We start from the raw sequence: 23,908 nt of genomic DNA on the forward strand, positions 1-23,908 counted from the left end.
GACGTGTACCCGGCAACAGAGGATGCCGGGACGGTGGTGGAGTAGCGAAGCCCGGCGCGGGGGCGGGGGCGTGCGCGCGCACTGCCCGCCCCGCGGGGCGCCGAGGCGGGCGGGGCCGTTGGCGGCGGCGGGGTGGGGCAGCCGCAGGGCTGAGGCGGCGGCGCCGGCGGCAGCGCTGCGCCACGGGGTGAGCGGGGGCCTCGCTCGCGGCCGCCTGCTCCCTTGCTACTTAGCTATCAAACGAATTATAGCTGGTTTTAAACCTGAACACTTGAGAAGTTGTAGTCAGTCGGCGCCAGTAACATACCAGCTGTAGCGTTCCTATCTCCAGGACTTAGGCCCCGGCACCTGCCAGCTGCTAATAAAGTACTTACAGAGCAAGGGCTTTCCCCACTCCGGGAAACAACACAACCCCCAGCTTTTTATTGCTTTAACTCCCGCTGGAGGTGCTGTTCACCCCCAAGCCCCACGTTGGTGTGGCATGGTGCTGCTGACCACACGTGAGGAGCCCTGTGCAGGACGCCCCTCCGCCCCCAGACTCCAGGCGCATGTGCCTGGTGCGTCTGGTTAAGGCTTCGCAGCGCTGTAAAGGGCTTTTTCTCTCCAAGGAGCCTCACGGGCAGGGCCCTGCCTGCAGCCCACGCTTCCTCCAGGGCTTGCCAGGGCAGGTTCCTGTCACGAGATGCGTCAGATGTTGCAAAGGGCTTTCTTCCCCGGAGCAAAACTGAAGACGTGGTACTTCTCCCTCGGTACTCCAAGCCTCTCCGGCGGTGACATATCTAATCAGCAGGCTGCAGGCAGCTGGCACGTCTTGCACTGCTGCAACAAACTGAAAATGCAGTCGGAGGAGGCAGGAAGGTGCCAGCGCGGGCGATCACCGGCCGGCGAGACCGGCACAGCAGCCCTGCGCAACACAGCCACGCAGAGGCCTGTCTCCAGCGTCAGCGCCAGACGTTGCCTGACAGGCATGCGGGCAGACAGACAAACACGCAGACGGGCCGATTCTGATTCAGAGTTCGCTCTCTCTGATCAAATTGGGTATTTAAAATATTTATGGAGTACAGGGAGTACTGCATTGTTACTGCAGCGTTAAAACAGTAAGAATAATATGATACAAACATTTGCTGAAACTGGAAGTAAAACATGGTGCAGTTAATTCATTGCTACTTTCCAATTAGTAACACAGAAAATGATTAATCATTAGTGAACCACGATTGGTAATGCAAAGCTGAGAAGAACGAACATATCACAGCTGAAACCTTAATGTTTTTACAGAGGAGCTGAGACCATAACAAGCACGAAAGATGCTTCAGGCTGTATGTAACTCTAGAGCACCTTACCAAAAGGAAGAAATTCCTTGTTGCTTCCCAAACCATGTCTTGCAGAGCCTTGGTAAACTGTTCATAGGTGGCCTCCAAAACTGCATTGCCTTCTCACTTTTACTGCCTACAGTCACTCACAGGCCACTTGGAGGTTGGCAGGAGCACACAGTCCAGAAGTTTTGAAGTAACAGAAATAGCTGTCAGTTTTAACAGTATTCTATTAAAGGCTGCTTTCTCTCTTCCCCAGTGAAGAATTCTTCCATCAGCTTTAGGCATTACAAAATTTTAAACTTAGTACTATATTTACCACCCTTATAATTAGCTACTAAAAAAAAAAAAAAAAAAATACTCATCCACCACTTCAAACCCATTTCTCTCTCCAAATAGTATAAAATACACCAGTATTTTGGAAAGTATACAGTGATATAGTATGAAATGTAAGTGTGCATACTTAAATTTAAATTAACAAAACCAATTAAATCATTTTAATGTAGAATTAATTTCCTCTTATTAACAGTAATGGCAAAAGATAAGGAGGGGGCCCAGGTATGCTATCAAATACTTCCTGCAATTTAAGATGCTTGAAACACCTTGTATCAAGATTCATTTTTATATAAAGTTAGGCATCTGAATGAGATGAAAGATGTATCAGCTTTTTCCAATTCAAAGCAATGGCAAAAACCTTTAACTTTCCTTCTTTTATCTTTTCAATGTTATGCTTCACATACACAAGACAATGTTTTTAGCAGAATTTAGTGCCAACAGTATGATACTTAAAGCAAAATTTAATGATGGGAAAAGAAATATAAAAAATAATCTGTAGTTGAAAATTATTCCTAAAATACACTGAGTTGAAAGAAAAATCCAATAGAAAATCATAAATCCATACTGCTTTGTACATAGTTTCACATAACAAAAGGTAGTTTCATCAAAGTTTACATGTTTAAAAACAATATCAAGGTTTTCCTCTGTTCTTGCACTGTAGCATTCAAATATTATACCCCTTTCTTTCAGCCTGTTTGGTAAGTTTCCTCTCCCAAATTTACATAGTGACTGCTTCATATGTATTAATATGAAGTATTAGTCTTATTTGAAGAACTGTTTAGGTGGAGAGCGCGTATATACATATTCCCTACTAGAGGGTTTTTAATGATTTATGAGTAACTATGAAAATTTCCAAGGAATTGTTTACTTAATGTAAAATAGCAGTGGCTTACCAAATGAGTGATAGCTAATTTTACATCTGAACACTTAAAAAGTTTCTACTTCAATTTTTATTTTTCTTGGATTTTTTTTAATTCAATTAAAACCAATCTTAAAGTATGTGCTAGTAATATGAACTGTACAATAATACACCACCATTTGTGTTTTCACCATGAAGTTTGAAAGTTTGAAGTTTGAAAGAGTAACTAAATTCCAGAAAACCTCAGACATTTTAGATTAACTGTAACCCTTTCTTGTTCAATTTAAAAAAGTTTACCAGTTTTGTAATAAAACAGAGCAGCTTGAAAATAACGTCTGAGATGGAATTATTTTACTAGACATGTGCAGAAGACATTTGAAACAGCTCTCATCTCCACTACCTATCATATTTATAAGTAACAGATGCATTAGCCCAATACTAAAGAATATCTGAAATTTATCTTCATATTAGTATTATTAAGTGGCATTCTAACCCAGAGCTTTATACACTTCTTGCAGTGTAAAGTCTGCAAAATAACAATATGGAAAAGTACATTTTAACTGAAATATGTATGCGACCCACTGCTTCTGTTTTGTTAAAGATGTTTGGATGGCACAAGGAGCTCAAGTCTAGGGGAGCAAGCCAGTATCATAAAATAGATTAGTTTCAAACGCAGAAAAATTTTAACATTTAAATAATTCATATAAATATCAGCAGCACCTAACAGTAATTGCATTCAAGCATGACTGCAGTCTGACTGTAAACACTATTTCCTGCCCTTATTACAAAGCAGAAAAACAGTTTATAGAATTACACTTAAGGAACTTAATTTTGTAAGACACCTGACAGAACTATCACTCATTCCCCCTACCTCTTTAATTGCTGTAGGCAGAAAAACATAAATGATGCCACATGGACCATTCACTGTGAGCAAGAAAGAAAAGTAAAGTCTGTTGGATGAATAAGGTGTAAAGCTCCTTCAAATATCATACTGCAATTAAAAAAAAAAAAAAAAAAAGAAAAAAAGAAAAAAAGTCTATGCTCATTTAAAATAGATCTTGGCCTAAAGCTACAACTGGGGAGAAAACAGCGTTAACTTCACTGAATGGGTAACATTAGTAATAGGCTCTAAATTAGTAAACACCTTAGGTTTCCTAGTTCAGCCAAGTTACTAAATGAATGCACACTGAGAAAATGAGATCAGCTTTTTATTGACAGCTTCTTGGCAGGTCCACACATCTTGAACTTTAGATCTGGGTTATAAAACGTGTACTGTCAACAGGTAATATTAGTCTCTTCCTTTGGTGCAATTAACATACATAGCTTAAAACATTACCTCTGAACTGATTGACTAAGCAGTTTCACCTCCTTGAGTGAACTTGACATTCTCCTTAATGTCAAGTTATTTGCAGAATAGCAGTTTCTGCACAGAAAGGAATACAGTTAGCCCTGTAATTGATTCACACGGTGATTCAGGCACTCTGTTACTTTATATTCCCTTACATATTAAAACACTTGGGTGATAAAGTAATTTGAAAAGTGATAGGAAAATTCAAATGCAAGCTTCCATGCTTTAGCAATTAGAAAAACATGTAATTGTCACTGGGTTATAGTTAATGCAGTTTGATGGGCTTATTTTTTATTTTATTTTTTAATACAGGACTGCTATACTATATAGCTATATAAATGGTAAATTTTGACGATATTCTTGTAACATAGGACAAGGTAAAACAAGTTCTAAGTATTGATATCAAATAAGTCTTAAGAAGATTTGCTATTCTATATCTATTTATAGAAAGGAGAATCTTATTTCAAAAATAAGTTTATGGCACAACAAAGGAAGGGAAATTAAAGCTGTGAATAATTTCCAGACAAGCAAAAAGACAATTCAGTGCTTTACAGATTCTTTCTCCATTTTCAGTAAGTTTCAAACTGAAAGCAGAAATCGATATCCTGAAAAATGCAGCATTTCAAAATGGTATATAAATACATAAATTTTTAAGCCATGGTTTGGCTTTATTGTTTTGATACATTATTTGAGAAGATACATTACAGGAGGTTAATTACGTGCACAACAGAATCATTAAAAAAGTGATCAAATTTAAAATCAATTTAAGTAGTAGTGCTGTCCCATGGCGAAATCTGTATTGCCTTACACATACAAGTGGTTCTGCTGACATCAGTGGAAATTCAGCACACAGGTAAGGAAAACAGATTCAGCTCATTTATTATTATAATACTCTAAGCTATCAATAAATCGTTGCTGTAAACAAATCTTTACTGAGAGGTAAAAGCCCTTTCATGTACAGTACTACTTGATGCTGAATGCATGCTTCCATCTAACTACCCTTCAGTTAATAATAGTTAAATGTTACTACTGTGCAATGACAATTTTAGAATATTTTGAAAAAGAAATTTGGGTTTACTTTTAAAAGATTATTCTTAGAATACCTATGCTAACTGTTAATGCATTAAGTGGAGCACATTGCATCTACAGCATATTTCCATATAACCTGCATGTAAACAGAATTTGTATTTCAAGCACCATTTAAGAATTAAATGCATCTGAACTGCTGCACTAAAGTTGAAAGTCAAGTTTGGTCACCCTATTACACATTCATCCTGGATATCAAAGTAAATCGCTTATAACCAATAGAATAAGCTATCTCCCATGTTTTGCTCCCTGATTTTCCTCAGGATTAGAAATAGCATGATAAAAAAAATTGTAAGGTGCATGAATAAAGGCCATTCCTGAAAAAAGCTGCAACATTCTGAGACACACTCATAAGAAGCATTTCAGAAAAAACATCCACACATAAATACTCAGTCTTAAAAGACCTACTTGCACAGGGATCATTTCAGACTGCCGGAATGCACCTTACGTGTGTGGCACTGATTTTATGGCATCTAAATCTTCTACTTCTTGTAACTACTCAGTTACAACTTTATCATATTTAGAGGCCAGACTGAAAGGCTGAGCTTAAAGGGAAAAAAAACCAACACCCTCCACAAGAGATAGAAGAAAACCTGTTAACCCAACTGATTACATACTACTATGCTGGTAGAGACAATGGCAATTAAAAAAAAAGGTCTGCCCAAAGACAAACGGGAAAGCAAGAACCCTACTTCAAAAGAAGGATATAAAGACTTCGTAGGTGGAACTGAAAGTCAAAGCAAGAAGTGTTAGAATGTCAGGAGTCAAAGCAACAAGTGTTAGAATGTCAGAAGTCATTAGAAGATTTAGGAGCAACATTATAATCAACAATACACTGGAGATTCTCTCTCGCATTGCTAACCGCTAAATTAAGGTTTCAGAAGTCCAGTTTCTCTTGCAGAATAGATCATTTCACAACTGAATAGCAGGACCAAAGAAAAAAATTATCAAGTTATGCAGGAGGAAAAAACCCCACAAAATAAAGTTACCTAAGCTAAACTGATTTTCTGTTTTAAAATGCATGTTTCTTCAAAAAGGAGCAATTTATAAGCACAACATAATATTTCTATGTATTCTTGCGTATGTGAAGATTAGTTGATGCAGTTTTTCCCCATTTACATATTGCGTAGAATTCTTCAAAACAATTTAAGTTTGCTTTTAAATGTAAGTTACAGCTACTATCTTATTATATGTATCTAACTTTGTACATGTGAGTAGTTAAAATGATTTTAATACAATTAGTCTTGTGAACAGATGTTCTGTAGTAGGAGTGCTATAATTTTCTAGGACAGTGCAATTGTCTTGGTATTTGCAGATTCCCTCTAAACCTCTGACTTCTTGCTCCCCTTTCAATCTTGATTCCACAGCTCTGAAATAAACCCTGCTTTTGCAACATCCACGCAGTAAAATTATAATTGAGATTTAGTGTTTCGACAACAGAGGAAAAAGCTGTGATGTCACTTCTCTTCTGTATTCAAGTGGTTTCTAACAGTTTCCAGAGACATATTCATGGCTGCTTGAAGCATATCATCTTCACTCATATCACCTCCTAAGCAAAACAGATGCATATAATTTAAAATAAATACACAGAGCTAGTGCTCAAATGTAGTTAAGTACCTTATTTGTTCCTTTTGTCCACATCCCGTGTTCTCTCCCTATATCCCCCAAATTGTTTGTGCTTTTCTGTCACTATCATTGAACATTTTGCACTTAGCTTTCCATGCACAATAGTCAATCTATAACAAGTAATAAATGTTTAATTTTGGATCACCAATACTTAATATGGCTTACATACTTATATTAAAAAAATGGTTCTAATGATTTTGTCAGATATTGCTCCAAGCTTATTACATTTTTTGCACCATTTTCATGAAATTAAAAGTCACTTAGAAAACAAATTGTTGGCACAAATTCCATTACAGATTACAATTTGCTACACTATGTTCAATGCAAATGAAACAAAAAGCAAACCCAGAACTCGAGTGGACTAGCAGTGATGCTGTACATTTTGAAATAGGATATTTATATTCAATCCAGAACAGGCTTTTCAAGAAAGTGATCATTTTCTTTGTTGCTCGAAAGGGTAACAGCTGTGATGCATAGCCTGAACAGCTGTTGCAGGAAGGAAGTAGGTAGACAAGAAAATCAAGAGGACAGAATAACAATAGGGGGAAAAAATGCTATAGCTGTATCACTGTTGGAAATTAAATTTAAAAAACAATACCTGGGTCAGCTTCCAGGGTGCTTGAACTTCTAGTTGGCTTACCATGTAGGTTTTGAGTCTGATCTTGCTGCTGTAGCTGCTGTTGCTGCCTGAAAGTGTTACAAGTTTACAAAAGAATAAAATTAACATCAGTCTGAGATTCAATGTTTTGAATATACAGTTATCTGTATCTTTATACTTGTTAAAAAAAAATCACCCGAAAACATAAACACCCTCAAAAACATACAAATCTGATATGGAAGCAAGACACTTCTGCTTTTATATCAGGCATTCACTTCAGTGTACTATGTCTTTTTGACAGTTTGAATAGCAGTTAAAGCAGAAGAAATGAAACTATCACCTAACTTTATAATAGTAGTTTCCAGAACCATAGAAAAGAAACTTTAAGATTTAGGCATTTTGCATAATTTTGTAAACTTACATACTATACCATAGACTAATTCTTTTTTCTATAATACATTCTATATTTCTAAGTAATTTCTATAAATTACAAAGATTTGTCATTGCTTGTACCATTCTGTCCTAGACTTTATTGGCTCTGAATAAAAACATCAATTATGCCAAGGTACTTTGAAGTACTCTGGAAAAACACTCAGTAATTAAGTTTTTCCTTTTTTTTTTTTTTTTTTTTTTTTTAATGAACTTGAAGAATGTTTCTATTGCTTTTAGAATTAACAGCACCCTGTAAGAGCACCTTAGGCACAGGTTTACGCAGATAATGCCTTTCTTCTTTTTTCACATTCTGTTCTGACAGTATTTCCACCTTACTATAAGTCTACTGCCTTGTAAGGAAGGCCAGGAGTAAGAAATACACACTGTTGTTTGCTACAATAACATTCCTGCACCTAAATCCTTTCAGTTGTTACCCCACCCCAGTAACCTCTGGGCACCTACTCTCCCAACGTAACATTCCTATTCTCCCAGGATTCAGATTTCAGCATTCTTATCCTCTGAGAATTTAACTTCTCCAACTCCTAGTATTTCTCTAAAGTCTTCATTTGCCCCATCTCTAGGGGACAGATGAGTAAAAGCTACAACCATACATCCTTTATATATTAAGGATGTAGTGCAGAAGAGAATACCATTTAGAGCTCTTTCATGTGATGTAAATTAGATGCCTCTTTGCTAGAAGCAAGGTCTTACAGTAAGGATACTTTCCTCCAGGAAAATAATCAAAGTTATTTACAAGACTTCATGTAAAAATACTTTTATACCATGCCTGTTTTCTTTCATTCACAAGATTGCAGTTGCTGCATTACTAACAAGTCCCCTTTCATTTAGGGTTTTCCTTCCAGTCATTACTTCATAGTAAGTATCTGGGAATAACAAAATTCAGATACTATTAAGAAATCTTATTAAGAGATAAAGCTTAGCCGGACCCCAATCAGAAACCCATACACTCCCCCAAAAGCACTAAATAAGACATTTGCTTCTACATGTAATTTTAGACTTAAGTAGCTACTTTACTTTTCAAAATATGCTTGCCGTCTTCTTCGCAGTTCTTCTGAAGAAAGGGAGTCTGTCTGACTGGTGTGAGGTGACTGTGGAAAACTCCGTGGTACTGAGTCCAAGAACTCACTTCGATGACTCCCTAAAAGCAGAACGTGACGCTTTATTCTACTAATTACTGCAAAATGAAGTTTGGAAGCAAAATATAGTTTAGAAACATCTCTTCAAACCTGACAGGAGGAAAGAGGTTTTCGGTAAAATAAGCACCTTGGCTAACTCCACAGCTGCTATTTCTCCTCACCTTAGCACTGTTTCTCTTCCCTCCTGCCACCATTTGACAATCCATTTTTGCTTCCTAATGATCCATGCTACATGAAAAGTTGCAGTTTTTTCAAAAAGCCACAAAGACAGCTACAGAACAGATTAGATTATTATTCCATGTCTCAAAGCCAGTCTTTTCAGAGAGCTTGAGGCATGCAGAGGAAGTGGCTGACAAACAGATTTTGGTAGCACCACCGTATCACAATCAGTAAGAATTCTACAAGACATTAAATAACCACTACACCTTGCATACTGAGTTGAATGGCTCTACGAAGATCAGCTTCTTCATCTTCCATATCAATTTCCTGCCTACTCAGAGCCAGGGCTCTTTGAAAATTCTCCTCATCTTCATCTAACATGCCTGTTCCATCAAAAGGATGGTTAACTTCTATTGCTTGGTCCACATCACTTTTGGGCAGCCTGTAAAGTTGATGCATTTAAAACATTCAGTCAGAGATAATATTAACTTTTATTGCGAGATTTAACAGAAATATTTTGTATTGATGTAACTACTATTTTTTCTTACTTTGAAAGAAAACATTTCTGTTATGATAATTCCTGTCAGGTAATCACAAATTTCATTTCTACTCAGTAGCAAAAGCACTAAGACTGCAAGCATAGCTCTTTCAGCTGTAAAAATGAACATACTGCAACTCTCAACCAATGCATTATTTGTTGACAAGAATCTATTCTATAAAGTTACAAGAGCTATAATGCCATAAAAAGCAATAATATTTCGTTATTTGAACCTATGCTATTCATTTACACCAGCAGAAAATAGTGCAAGTAGTCTTTTCCTTAGGAACTTTGATGACTTCACTCTATGTATATGTATAAACATACACATTTTACATACAGCAAATGGAAGAAACAGGAATGAACTAATTCCTCTGAAAACAAAAAGGAGTCTAAGCCTTCTTTCAAATCAGTATGCAAATTATTCACTATGAAAATTTGATAAATCTACTGCAATAATAGTTCTATATACTGCTAAGAATGTATTTTATATTAGCACTATGTATCACAATACAGCACCACCACCACATTTACAGTTAAACTATGCCAAAAAGGAGTAACATATGATTTATAATGACGTGGAGTTCAGTTATGGGATTACCATGTTTTTCTACTTATAATAGAATGCACAAACCAATCTTAACAGTAGATCTGTTAATATTAACCGTAGCTTGGTAAGATTGATACACGCCGCTATAAATGGAAAAAAATTGTAACCATGCATTTAAAGTCTGCATTATACAATACATACACATAGGGAAACATTGAATTCTTACTACAGTAATTTTGGTCTTCTTAAAAATACTCTTTATGCTTTACTAATTTGGTTTTATTGTATACAATAGGAGTAAACCTAGTGCACTGAAAGCATTTATAGCTACTTTACAAAGGTTCTTAAAGGTTTTGTGTCCATAAGTACTAGCAATGGAAACCAATCACGTTAAACATTATTGAAATGAAGTCTCTATTTACTTCACCTCTGTTCTCTTGACTGTGCTGCCTCTTCTCCAATTAGTTTTGGTCGCTGCATCTGCTGTACCCGAATCATCTGCAATAGCTGATCAGCCTCACAGTCTGGCAGGTCACCTTTTACCACAAATATGGAATAACCTGAGAAAAATAAAGCATAAGTCCACAACATAAGGTGCATGCATAGACACTCTAAAACATACACTGTATGGAAGACAGCGATGTGTGATTTATTACAACATAAGGCTCTACCTCTCATAAGGACTTGGATTATTTCACTATTTCAATCACAAAGCTAATGGTAATTAACTGAATACAAAAGGTCTAAAAATAATGATTATTACCTACTTTTTATTAATGAGATTTAACATCTGCAAGTTACTATTACCTTCCTGTTGTAATTGAGCCAAGAAAAGTGCAAGATATGTATCTGATATTAGTTCTGGACCCATCAAGAGAGAGTTCAAGTTAAACCACTGTAATTAAGAAAAAAAAAGGTTTGAGAGAACAAATTAGCATGAAGATTACTTGGTAATCCATTTCTGTACAATGTGGTCATTTTCTATGATGGAATATCTGACTCAATCTAATAAAGCAAATTACCAAATTAAGTCTTTTGAAGCACAGTACCTATGCTGCTAAAGGTTATCCTTAAAATATTCTTCAGCTAACAAAAGATCTGAAGTGAGAAAGTTACTGCATGCTCTCTCCCATTACTGAACACTTGTACCAGGCAAACAACTGCTAAAAACAGGGGAAAAAAAGATATACCCCCCTCCCCCCGACAACCCTAAATATAATGATATAAAAATTATTTCAGCCATAACTTTAAAATACTACTTACTACTGATTTTAAATCTGCTCAGAAATTGATATGAAGGTTTTATTCCTTCTAAGTTTACATTATATCCTATTATATTAACAGAGACAGAAAAGTGAAGAGAAGTTGAATACTTTTTGTTAAAGGCATTCTAAACACACTGCCTTTAATAGCTGGTGATGCTGAAAATAAAAATGCTCTTGGAGAATTAAACTAATTTAAAAATTAAATCAACCATGAAAAACTAACTCAAATTTAATGTGTCAGTAACACAGCATATTATAATAGGTGAGACTTAAGATAAATATACACAGATCACTCCCAGTTCCCTGAGCAGGGTAATAAATCATTTATATACTTTACTAGAAAAAAAAGAATTTCCTGAATACGGATTGAAAAATATTCTACCTTTAAAACTCCATGGATACCACACTTAATTTAAAGTTTGGGGTTTTTATTAAGTACACCATACCATTCAATACTATCATATTTTAACCAAGAACCACCATCTAGTGATGGTAGGAGAATTCAGTTCCACTCCACAAAACCTCCCACCATCTGCCCAAATTTATTCATACACTTGCAGTTAGGGCCATACAGTAATTCACCTGGAATAAAGGTAAGTGACTATCTACCATTCTGTCATTCACTCACTTATATTCTCACTCAAAAGAAGCCCTTTATCACTAGAAAGTTAAGAACAAGAACATTGGAGTGGGGAAGGAGAATTAAAAGGTTATATATGCAAGTCCGATGGACAGTTTATAGCCAAATATTTAAAAGGAAATGAGGAAGATGATGATTTGGGGAACTTATTTTGCTAAATATTATTTTGCTTATATTTTTGTAATACAGGAGAATTGGGTCAAATCACTAAGCTAGTCTATTTTGTCTCTATCTTTTCTCATTGGTCTCCAGATAACAGACACCTCTTACTGTTTTCATGTGGCTACAAACCATATTTGCAAGAAAAAGATGACCCCACTCCAACTTTAAGTTTTAGGCTAGAATGACACCTCAGAATTCCAGCGTATGTGGTTGTACATATAATAAGGCATTTTCCTCATACTTCTAAGTATTTTGCTTGTTAAAAAAAAAAAGAAAAAAGACATACTTTGAAACTAAACCAAAAGAGTTAGTAATATTTTGTAACTTACCCAGCTATTAGTTCTAACTAAAACTAACTGCAACATATTTTTATCCTTTTATTATCTTGAATAATTGTTTCTAGCATGAATTCTCCAAAGTTGCCAAACTAGCTTCTGCTTTAATTTTAATTTTCTAAGAAGGTTTCCTAGAAGACTTCAGTGTTCCATCCAGCTTTTAAAAACAGAAACATGAGAACTCTGCAGTGCCCTATTTGGGATCAAAGCAGATAGAGTTTGTTTATTCATGAGTAAAGTTATGTTTTGTTTTTTAAAAAATCTGGATGACATTGGTAAAATGGACTGAAGAGCTTAAGCGACTCCTGTCTACTACTGTAGAATTTAAAAGCTGATTTCATGAATACTTTCTATAACAAAGAATAAAAACACCTATACAGTATGAAAGCTTGTGCAGTATGATCCAGAACAATGATTGGCTACTGAAATAAACACTGCATTGGGTGTTAAAGAGATATGTGGGTGCAATCGTTGAGTAATGATATATGCACCATGTATCTGTACTGCCATCCCTTACCTTCAATAATTCTCTCTTATTTCTAACGCAATTGCTTAAGAAAGTTCCTTAAAGTAGTGGAAAGTTGTGCTTCTACTTTCCTCCAACCCTATCCCTATGAATACTCTGAAATATTGGCAATCATACATGTTACAAGTTCCAATGCATTAAAAATCTTTTCCTTATGCCTACCGGCCATCTGAAAGAGTAAAACACTATTGGCAACTTATTTTTACAGGATCAAAAATTTTAATGCACTAAGTAAGTGTACACTTCACAGAGATCATAAACCATGCCTAAGATTTTTCTTCCCATCACATGTATGATTCTTTTCCACTATTTTTCATGTGGAAGAGAAGTGAAAACTTAGATGTTACACAGACTCTACCTGATCTGCAGTTTCCCAGATGACAGAGGTTCATTAAGGAATTGATTACAGTATCTTTTCCCAAACTCATAAAAATCTGCCTGGTATCTTTGTGATAAGAAACGTTTACTCAACTATTTTTTTTAATGGGATACTACTAAAGCAAATTTCAGCAAAAGCCTGCAAAAGGCCAACAGATGGTCTAATTGCAACCATTTTTTCCACCCCCACTCTGAAGTCAGTTTTTAAATAAAAAAAGACAATGTCACCTGTTTTCCTAACTTTCGAACTGTAAACCAGTGTTCCTTATAATTACAAATAAATGATTTTTCATTTCTGTAAAAAGAAAAACAAAAGGTATAGATAAAAATTAAATACTCAAATATTTGAGTGCATAATAAAGTTTAAGTTCTTTGCTACCACTAATTTAAGCTTAAATACTAAAATTAAGACAGCTGTTCATGGTACAGAGCATTCATACTGCTTTTATAACTTAGAATATGTAGAAAGTTGTCTTTTCTGTAATGTTGACATTACTGAAATCTCAGTATGCCTGTGATGCCACAGATACCAAGATGTCATGAAGGCACAGCAGATAGATGCTTGTATATACCCCCAAAAAGACAAAAAACAAAGGCAGAAGGGATAAAAAATTAAGTATCAGAATGTAACAAGGCTTGAAATAATTTTAAAGAAATAGAGCAGATTTTCAGCATTGTTCTTCTGTAATGAAAGCAGAATGCTTAAAAAAAAAAGAGATCTTACACAGGGTCGATCCCAAGCCTCTGATACTCTGGGCTGTTGAAAAGGATTAGTTCTAAACCCCAAACTTTCAAGGCATTGCTTATAACCTGTCAAAAAAATAGCACTTTTTGAGAGTCAAACCAGTTTAACCAACACAGTCATTTTAGTAACTACTGTTTTCATAAAACTGATTTTAAAGCACCACTAAGGGGAAAAAAAAAAAAAAACTTAGAATCACATCATTCAAAACGTTATTCAACTGTCATTAATTTACATTCAACATAACATGCACACCACTTCTGAGTTACAAAGTTACTGTTGTAACTCAGAAGTTACAAAACTATTTAACTGAAAGGCATTAAAAAAAAAAAAAAAAAAAAGAGGTCTCCCAGACAAAATTGTAGCTTCACCTCTCAGAGACTTTACACATTTTTCTCTCTCTGCCCTTAGAGTCCCATTGTTTCAGGGTGGATGAGGCCAAGGGCACAAAGTCAGCCCTTCCCTTGAAAGCTTGCATTGCAAGGATGGCATGTCAAAGTCAGGTTCATTAACACTGGTTTACTGCTTATGTTTTTTAGGTTGACTACTGTGGCCCGATTTAAAAATATGTCCATCAAAGCTTTCAGATCAAACTGAAGAATTTGAATTTTGTTTCTACTATGCTGCAAACTGTAGCATAACAAAACCTAGAATATTATTATAGTTTATAGGATTTGCTCCAAATTTATGACTTCTTTAAATAGGGAATTTCCTACCATTTTAGGAAATTTCAATGTCATTTTAAAAAGGTAATCAGCAAATTCAAAAATAAAAGGGAAAACTCTTTGACGATAACTCTCTAAACATCTGTGTAATAATACTGAGTAAAGCAATGATGATGCCAAGTAATAGAGGAACAGGAAGTGAACTGGAACACAGATACTTGCAGCTTTTCCCTTTCTGCAGGTCACAATGCTAACTCTATAACCACTGCCAAGGGCTGTATAGTCTATAATCCGAGAAAATCTCAGTTGTGCTTTTTTTTTTTTTTTTTTAAATCTGCAGATTATGGAAGCCAAGGTCTATCCCTGAAGTAATTACAAGAAGCAACCAAGAGAGCAAGTTTATTGCCAGCACATACGATTTCACAATTGAGGGGTCCATACATGTTTTAAAGTTTTTAAGGGCCCCTAAAGAACTGCAAGCCACTGCTCTTAATGGTAAGCACTCTAAAGATTTAGAAATCCATCACTTCCTCCTCCTGCCCCCACCCCTCAGGTGAAAAAATGATAGCATTTAAATTATACTAGAGAGAACATATATTGTATAAAGAAAAAAACGTCACAGAATACAGCCATGCTTACTTGAATTGAGAAGAACCCACTATCATCCATATTTACAGAAGGCTGCTGCTCAATATGAGGTTGAGAGAGGAAAAAAAAGGAAAAAAATTACATAAGCATAAGATCAGTTTTAAAAAAATCAACTTTAAGAATAAAGAAAACTGCACACACTTAAAGCAACAACTAAATACATCCTACTCTGTAAGGTTGATTACAATGCCCAAATATGCTTATTAATAAAAAAACTCAAACCTTTAAATTAGAAAGGCTCAGTGCTTAGAGGAGAGACAGGCATCAGAACTTCTGTTCCCATCTCTGCCACTGGCTTACTCTGTGACAAGAGGCAAATCTCTCATCCTTCTCGCCATGCCTGACCTCCCTACCTGTAAGATGAAGATAATGTGTCTTTTATAGAATTACTATAAAGATTTATAGCAAACTTTGAAAATGCCAAATCTGAGATGACTGAACAAAAAAGGCTATAAATTTAAAAAGTTTTAGTCCTGGGAAATAAGCCTTCTATAACTGTGCAAAGTTATCAGTACTGTGCTATATAGTACTATATTTCGGGGGGGGGGGGGGGGGGGGAGGGGAAATCAAACCAACTGAAATTTAAAAGATTTTACCTGCAAAAACGTTCTGTATTCTTCACTAGACACTCCTCCCTCTGCCATTCTCATTCTTTCTTCTTCATCCAGCTGCTGTGCAATAGAGGATAACTCAACAGGACTAAAATATTCCCCTTGTAGCAAATTATTCAGACAGTGTTGAGCACACAATGAGCCTTCTTGCTAACATTGGAAAACAAAGCAAAAATACACAAATGCCATTTTAATGTTTTGCTCTGTAAAACATTTCAATCTTTTTTTTTTTCCTGGCAAGCTCACCTCTTTCCTCCACCCCCAATACAAATTTTTCTTCAGATGTATTATTCTGAAAGCTTTAGAATACACACACAAAAAAACCCCATCAATTTAACAGACACTATCCTCCCCACATACTACTATACTTCCTCAAGGGAAATAAATTCCAAGTAAAAATGCTATTGTAGAAAGCAACGTAAAAACTGCCTATAGCTAGACTACATCACATGAGCACTTCGGGACCAGCAGGACAATGGATTCTGTCCTCCTTAGAACAACCACTGCACAAAAATGAAACATTTTTGATCTCTAATTTGCAGTGACAAATGTTCTCTGTAACACATACTCTTGTTCCATTAAACTTTTCTTCCATGTGTGACTATCAACAATCTGCTATCCTTATGTGCCTAAAGAAAAGCTGATCATAAAGATTTTGAAGAGATTTAAAAGTATGTATCTATACTTTTTTTTTTTTTTTTTTTTTTTTTCATTTCAGGTTACTCACCCAGTTCAGGTTATAACCAGCTCATTTACTGCTGAGAAAGTGATTAGAAGCTGGAAGAGCAGTAAAGCTTGTTTCCCACATTAAGCTTATGAACAGGAACTACATAGAAGCAGCTAAAATCTACTGATTCTAAAATCTTGAAGGGGAAGATGAGGAAGAAAGAAAAAAAAAATCTATTCACCTCATTAAATAATGAAAGTATTTTTTGTTGATAGACTACTTAAGTACAGAACATTTTAGATATTTTGTTAGGTACCCAGCACACTGGAGATAACACAAATGTAGTATACCATTTTTAACTACCAACCTAAATTAAAATTAATAAATTAGAATATCAGTTATCATTTTGTAGCATAATAAAAGTTAAAAAAAAAACAAATTGAATGAATGTCAAGTTCTTTCATTCTCCTAATTAGTGCAGATAAAATGCTGTCTTGCTAAAAGAAAAGAAAAAAACATAAAAATTGGTTTTCACTGGCTACTGGAGAAATAGCTAAACTACAAGATTAACATCAGTTTTGAAATCCAGGTTTCATCTTTGCCACTTTAATCACTGCTCCCTATTTTTATTGAGAGCTCTAATGCACCTGCACTTTGAAGAATAAAAATGGAAAAGAAAACTCCACCCAGAACACAAAAGCATGTCTTGCAGGAATATTCTTTAAATTTTTTTGACAGCCTCATTCAAACCATATGCACAAATCTACCATGGTTCATCCTGTAAGCCAGGAATCTCAAATTTCCTTTACCTCAGATTAAAAAATTTTCCTAGGGCTTCTTCACTCAACTAAGCAACGAGTTAAGGCTGGACCAGCTATACAGCTGGAGTCCAATGTAATTCAGAAGCCTCCTTCTCCACAGTACCCCCAGCTTATGGTCTCCCACAGCAACAAACTCCAGACTCCCCACCAGTCCCTGGCCCTCCAGGACCACATCTCTGCTGCTGGTCATATGATACAACCAAAGCAGAAGAACCTACCTAAGAATCACAGGTTTCTCCAACAAAATGGTAAGAAACTGATTTAGAAACAAAGAGAGATTAAGGTCTTTGAAAATGAGTCATATGACAGTATTTAAACATCAGTTTCACTGAAATGGCATTTCTACAGAGAAAGTTTTTTCTTAAATCATTAATTTTCATATTCATGACTTGTACATATTAAGAGTAAACACAGAAAAGAAAATCGATTTTACAGTTTGTAAGAAAAGTTCAGTTTTTTTGGGGGTGCGTGTGGAACACTACATCTTTCCATAATCTGGTATCTCCTTGTTAAAACCATCTTGCCATAAGACTGCTGCCCTGCTTTCAGTCTTTTCAACCGCTTGTATCTTACCAAAGCAAGAGTCAAATTTTAAGATACTGGCTCCTAAAGCCCGGAGTAGGCCTTGGGCAGTTGCCATTTTCCCATGAATAAATGTCACATTCCTTAGGTCTCTGTGTTTCTGTTTTGTTAAAGGTATTTTTTTCTTTATAAGTGCCATTTTTTATGCCTCGGTTTTTTTTAACTGAAACATCTGAGGTGTAAAAGTGATACACACACATTCAATATTCTCAGTATCTTATCAGGAACTGAAAAAGTGCACTTCATTAAAAAAAAATACTAGCTAAGAAAAAAAAAAAGTAGGTCAAATTTTCCCTACAATAGTAATTACAACAAAATAAGACAAACTTGAGTATCAGCTATTTTTAAAACAGGCAGTCACGCACCTTAACAACTGCAAAAATAACTTACTAAAGCATAGGTGCATCACATTCCAGATGTCCCAAGAATATCAAACAAAAAAAACCACCCACCCCACTCCACAATAAGAACCTGCAGCAACTATGAATGGCAATTAGTTTGTAACTTTGGCTGTATTATGCTCTGTCATTTTAACCTTGGAAGAGCTGCATTATTCCAAAGCAATAAGGCAATTTGCTGAAAAATACTTCAGGTTATTATTTCCTCAGTGACAAGTTACACTACATGAGAGAACGGTACCCTTATTTTGAGCTCATTATTTTCAAATCTCAGCTGGAAGTCAAGGTCACCGTAGCACAGGCCATAATGATCAAAAATCCAATACTTATCCTCCGAGGAACAGCTCTTCAACACCACAAGTGCTTGCAAAGTTCTGCTATTCAAACTCAGTTTGAGAAAACACACCTCTAGTTAAACAAATCTCAGAACATTAAAGTTTCTTTTATAAAGTTATTCAGCTCGCTTGCTTGAGAACGATGCATAAGAATCAGCATTAATCGTAACATGATAGAAGTGTTGAGAAACTGGCAAAGCACACGAAGAAGACAGTGCTCCAACACTGAAGCACAAACAGTCGTTATTTGGAAAGCTAGATAAATCACAAGAGTTAATAGAAAACAGGAAACACTATTTAGTGCATAGAAGCACTGCGCATGAACCTGGATTTCCTTCAGAGCGCTCCCTTTCCCTGCTCCTCACCCAGCCCAAACGAGGCCAGGCCAGTGGAGAGAGAGCACGGCAGGAAGAGGCAGAAGCGGTCCTGCCCGCCGCTGCCCATCACGCTGCTTCCCAGCCACACGAGCTCGCGCTCTCAGCTTTCGCCTGCGCCCTCCCATAGCTGAGGTCTATTCGTAAAGGCTCGAGAAGGGAAGTCACCGCGCGAGAGGAAACGCCGAGCCCCGGCCCCGGCCTTGATCTCCAGGGTAACATTTCCTTTCCCACCAAGCCGGCAGACTTCGCAGAGCCAAGCTGGGCCGCAGGGAGCGGCAGAGCGGTGCGAAGGGGCGCAGCTCCGCCACGAGGCATGGGGAGCCGAGCCGCCGCCTCGGCTCGGCCCGGCCGCCGGAGCGCTACCGGGTGGGCAGGGCGCCCCGGAGCCAGCGTCGGCCGCCCCGCACAGCGAGCGCCTCAGGCCCGGCCCACCGGCACCGCGACTGCCCCTCGGCCGCGGGCGGGCTGGCACGCCTCGCCCCTGCGCGGAGAGCCGGAGCTGAGAGCCGCCGCTGCCCCTCACTCACCCGCTCGTGGAAGATAGACTCCATGTTTATTGTCAACGGCCAGCACCCTCCGCCGCACGTGACCTGCCGCGACCAATCAAACCTCGCTTTACCGGGCGACCCGCCGCGGCCAATCCGCGCGCATCTCCTCCTCCCCCCGCCAGTGAGCGCGGCGAGCGCCGCTTGCCGCGGCGGCGCCCCCTGCCGGCCTGGAGGCCCTGCAGGGCCGCACCTTCACCAGCACGAATTGCAGCTCCCCACCCCTGAAAATTCCCTGCCCACTTGAAAGACGTTTTCTGTATTTCCCTTGGTTTAGAAATGTAAAAATTACACAGAGAAGTCAGTTTCATTGCCGTGTCTTACCGCCTGTCAATCCTTTTCACTTTCCTGTTCTCATGCACTATCACAAAGCTACAGTATCGCCACTGCTGACATCCCAAAGAAACACCTCTAAAGGGGAAATCTAAAGAGAAAACAGTTCAGATTCAATTAAAAATACATAAACACATACTCTACCACATTTTGGAGCTACATTAAATATTCCTTTAAACACTGTCTCTCCATGAACTACAAATAATTTTACACTATACAGATTAATAACAACATAAATGTTTTTTCCAGAGTTTTTCTTTATTACAGAAGTCTTCCTCCCTGTTCCAGAGTACGACTTCTGGCGACAAATATTTCTGAACAGGACATCTTCTAGCCATGTAACTATCTTCCCAAAAGGAGGACTGAAAATTAAACTGGTAGAGATGATTTATAGGTGTTCCTCTCTGTAGCCTTATATGTTCTCTCAAGAATAAAAACCATAATCCTGTTCTTAGAATTTGTTATTTAAGTTTATTAATCAAGTGAAGAAATTTCTGATTTCATCAGCAGCTTCTATTTCCATGTAGTTTCTTCACCAGGTTTCAATTCTCTGTGTGGAAAGGAAAAAGAAAGGCAAGAGAATAAAATTAGGATCGTATCTGCAGAACAATTACTAATAAATTTAAGTTTTAATTATTATAGATGACCTTGATTGAGATTTTTATTAACATAATGAATAAAATTGACTTTCTTTCAAAATGTTGTCAGTTAAAAATCTTTCAATATGGATGTTTTCTTTTTCTTTCCAAAGCTTCTAATGATTAAGTTCACTTCAGTTAGCTTAAATGTGAGCACCAAACAGCTAACCTCTAATAAGTCGATAAACTTTCTGTGTAACAAGGCCCAACTTCTTTTGAATAGAAAGAAGTCATTACTTTAGTGGGAACAAAATTAGGTGTAAAACCAGAGGAAGTTTTTGCAACATACTGAAACGCCAGTGCAACTTAAACACTAATTGCAGTGAGAAAAGTGCTAATCTAACAGTGGCATGAACAATGCTGTTACCATACTTACTTACTCAAAATTAGCCCATGTGACACCAGAGTAAGAAAAGCCACTTTCAAACCATATATGCCAACATTCCTACTTTTCTTTTGATCTGTGATAAACTATAATTAGTAATTTTTTTATTGAAGCATGACTTTTTTCTGTTGCCCAGTTAATTCTAGTCTTATACAGATTTAAGAGATCTGATTCAGACACAGCAGCACCTTAAGTTATCTCAATCCCCCCTGAAAAGTGAGCCAGCAAGCCCTGACCATGGCATATATAGTCATATTCTCAGTAAAGACACAGCAGTTGCTAAGTTCAAACATTTAAAATACAGATGCTAGGTTAATTTAAAAAAATGATAATTATTTAAGTGATATACATTTATAAAAGTATTTGCATGCTAATATATATTGTCGTCATTTTAAACTTAAGACATAATTTTGCTATAATACATTGAAAAGGTTAAAATTAAAGCACTATGCACTTCTGCTGAAGACAGAACCAAGATGAGGCTTGCACATTCCATGGCTAAGCATCTGACAGCAATTAATACAATTAACAAGCTTTGGAAAGCTAAAGCCTTTTCTACTAATGTGAAATACCTTCTTTTCCGAATTATTTGATTTCAAATCAATTAGTTCATTAATTATGGAAAAGTATTTGGAAGCTGAAAAAGATCATTCTCCATTTTCAACAAACAAAAAATAAAATGCAAGAGGTTGCATTTTCCCACCTGTAGAATTATCAAGGACACAGAGAACAAGCAAATTCATACCTACAGACTACTTCCAGACTACTTGACTTAATATGCTACATTTACATTAAAATATGTTTTATAGCTATGCTACATTTACATTAAAATATGTTTTATAGTTCTGCCTCTTTCACCCCCAATTATCACAGTTAACATTATTTTGTTAAAAAAATTTTGTCAGAGTATTCTGCATTTAGGCAAACTCTGTATAGTATCCAAGGAGAACTCAAAAACATTTTCAGAAAGACTTAAGGAAAGGGAGGGGGAGAAGAAGAGTGGCTTGCAGGTCCTCCCTTTTCCACACACTTTCTCCAGGTCTAATGTATAGAAAATTAATCTTAAGTAGTCTCCTCAATAGTACAGCTTACAGTAATGTTTGAAGTGGTATTGTTACTTCAGTCCTTCAAGATTCTTTTTTATTGACAGCATTTCAGACAATGTTACTTTTATTTTAAAAGGAATAGCGATAGATGGTAACAATTCCTATACAGTAAAGACTAAATTAATAACATTCCATGTTAATTACACTGTAAAGGGTGATGTATACTGACAGTAAATGGTTAAGTTTTATTTGGCTTTCAAAATTTTTTCCTAGTAATATAAGTTTCTTACTTATCTGCATATTAAGCTTCTATTTAGTTTATAATGCAGTGCATTCTTTTAGTAAGTCTATTTAAGTCTTCTAGTAAGTCTTAATGTCCACGAATTCTTGCTTTTATCTTCCAAGAACAACATTTACTAAAGAATAATTATTTTAAATCAATTATTTTAACTAAAAGATCAAACAAATTGTGTACACTTTTTTTGACAACTAACAGCACTAAGATGGGCCTGAAAGCCCAAATTTTCAGTAAGCATTTGTTACCCAAAATCCTTAATGAAGTTTGGCTGATGCTTTTACGGCTTTCTTCCCCTTAGTATTTTGACAGCATTACTTTTTACATATATATATATACACACACACACACACAAGACTCTCAAAAAGAACAGAGAAGCACTTTTAAAATCTACTTTGCAAAATAACCAAACATATATATGTTATAAAAAGATATAAGCAAACCTTCTATACAATAAGCTCTTGTTTCTGAAGGCTGACAGCTTCTCATCATTCATTCTGTCCAAATAACATCCAATCACAAATCCTAGGGGAACAAGGATGTGTATCCAGTGATTACGCACAGCTTGGATGAAATTCACCATGACTGCTAGAAAGAGAAGAGTAACAGCCAAGAGTTACTGATACATCTGCACATGGAAACTGCTACATACCTAGTGCCTTCAATCTCACATACTAGGGTCCTACGATAGAGTAATAAATGCTCGAGGGTCATTAAACACTTCGTCCAAGATGCACGCTGTTCTCAAATCCACACAGGATTCTCAGAAACAATCATAACTAACTCTGTGGTGCTGGGAAATAAGATTTTATCCTGAAGTAGGAGAGAAGCAGACTCAAAAAAAATGTAACTGGTGAAATATTAACAATAGACAAACGAAATTATTTACCTATGAAAATAATTCTGCGAGTACAAAAATGCGCTCTCCCGCAAAACATAACACATATATTCGTAACACCAAATCCTGCGGATGGATATTTAATTATCGGTAGATACTTGGTAAGACGAGCCTCGGAGGCACTCGGGAATTGACAGGTGAGAGAGAAAACACGTTCGTTAAACCCCGGAGGCCTGCTCCAGCCTCACCAGCCCAAACCCTCCGCATTAGCGCCTTGCGGGCAGTTCCGAGTCCCCCAGGCAGCCGCTCAGCCCCGGGCCGGCCCCAACGCCGCTGCGGGGAAGCGGCGCCCCGGGCGCGGGCCGGGAGGCTGGGCGGCGCGGCCGCTCCTCGCCAGCCGCCGTGGCGGCCGGGCCGGGCCGGGCCGCGCCAGCTGCGAGGCTCCGCCGGGCGCTGGGAAGCGGCCCGAGGCGCCGTCGGGGAAGGCCCCCCCGCCCCCCGCGAGCCGCAGCCGTTACCGCGTGTCGCTGCCGCCGAGCCCCCGCGCAGCGGCCACACCAAGGGCAACGGGCGCAGCGCGCAGGCCGGCACAGCCCACCAGCAGCTCGCGGAGCGGGGGAGGAGCCGCCCCCCCCCCCCCGCAGCGGCGTCGCGATGGTGCTGCCGTCACCCCCGCG

At 37.5% G+C, this 23,908-nt stretch overlaps 2 protein-coding genes across 8 annotated transcripts; both read right to left on the bottom strand.

Moving 5' to 3' along the window:
- Window positions 1-3,700: 3,700 nt before the first annotated feature.
- Window positions 3,701-19,722, bottom strand: ATXN3 (ataxin 3). Of its 5 annotated transcripts, none has more exons than XM_062576024.1 (11): window positions 19,679-19,722; window positions 15,957-16,117; window positions 15,352-15,396; window positions 14,030-14,115; window positions 13,534-13,600; window positions 10,807-10,894; window positions 10,427-10,559; window positions 9,178-9,353; window positions 8,631-8,754; window positions 7,164-7,252; window positions 3,701-6,488 (listed from the first exon to the last, which is right to left on the bottom strand). In XM_062576024.1, exons 2-11 carry the CDS (start codon window positions 16,008-16,010, stop codon window positions 6,397-6,399), a joined length of 954 nt encoding a protein of 317 aa, XP_062432008.1. In that variant the 5' UTR covers window positions 16,011-16,117; window positions 19,679-19,722; the 3' UTR covers window positions 3,701-6,396. The 5 variants fall into 5 exon arrangements, with proteins under 5 accessions (XP_062432008.1, XP_062432005.1, XP_062432007.1 ...); XM_062576021.1 differs by having other exon boundaries at window positions 15,957-16,121; window positions 19,679-19,720; XM_062576023.1 differs by lacking the exon at window positions 19,679-19,722 and adding an exon at window positions 19,100-19,356 and having other exon boundaries at window positions 15,957-16,121.
- Window positions 19,723-20,477: 755 nt separating this feature from the next.
- NDUFB1 (NADH:ubiquinone oxidoreductase subunit B1) lies at window positions 20,478-23,874 on the bottom strand. Of its 3 annotated transcripts, none has more exons than XM_062576029.1 (3): window positions 23,750-23,874; window positions 22,837-22,978; window positions 20,478-20,579 (listed from the first exon to the last, which is right to left on the bottom strand). In XM_062576029.1, the coding sequence occupies exons 2-3, from the start codon at window positions 22,974-22,976 to the stop codon at window positions 20,543-20,545; spliced, it is 177 nt and encodes a 58-aa protein (XP_062432013.1). In that variant the 5' UTR covers window positions 22,977-22,978; window positions 23,750-23,874; the 3' UTR covers window positions 20,478-20,542. The 3 variants fall into 3 exon arrangements, with proteins under 3 accessions (XP_062432013.1, XP_062432012.1, XP_062432011.1); XM_062576028.1 differs by having other exon boundaries at window positions 22,837-22,981; window positions 23,750-23,870; XM_062576027.1 differs by lacking the exon at window positions 23,750-23,874 and adding an exon at window positions 23,283-23,357 and having other exon boundaries at window positions 22,837-22,981.
- Between the last annotated feature and the right edge of the window lie 34 nt (window positions 23,875-23,908).

The sequence above is a fragment of the Rhea pennata genome, chromosome 5, assembly GCF_028389875.1.
Source record: "Rhea pennata isolate bPtePen1 chromosome 5, bPtePen1.pri, whole genome shotgun sequence".
NCBI lineage: Eukaryota > Metazoa > Chordata > Aves > Rheiformes > Rheidae > Rhea > Rhea pennata.

Coding starts and splice junctions, on each gene's coding strand:
- ATXN3 (XM_062576021.1), bottom strand. CDS start 19,702: ATGGAGTCTATCTTCCACGAGCGG. Junction 14,116..15,351: donor GTGGGTTCTTCTCAATTCAA/GTAAGCATGGCT, acceptor TTTTTTTGACAG/GTTATAAGCAATGCCTTGAA. Junction 10,895..13,533: donor TTCGAAAGTTAGGAAAACAG/GTGACATTGTCT, acceptor TCTTAATTACAG/TGGTTTAACTTGAACTCTCT.
- NDUFB1 (XM_062576027.1), bottom strand. CDS start 23,331: ATGTTTTGCGGGAGAGCGCATTTTTGTACTCGCAGAATTATTTTCATA. Junction 22,982..23,282: donor TCGCAGAATTATTTTCATAG/GTAAATAATTTC, acceptor TTCTCTTTCTAG/CAGTCATGGTGAATTTCATC. Junction 20,580..22,836: donor AAGAGCTTATTGTATAGAAG/GTTTGCTTATAT, acceptor CTTTCCACACAG/AGAATTGAAACCTGGTGAAG.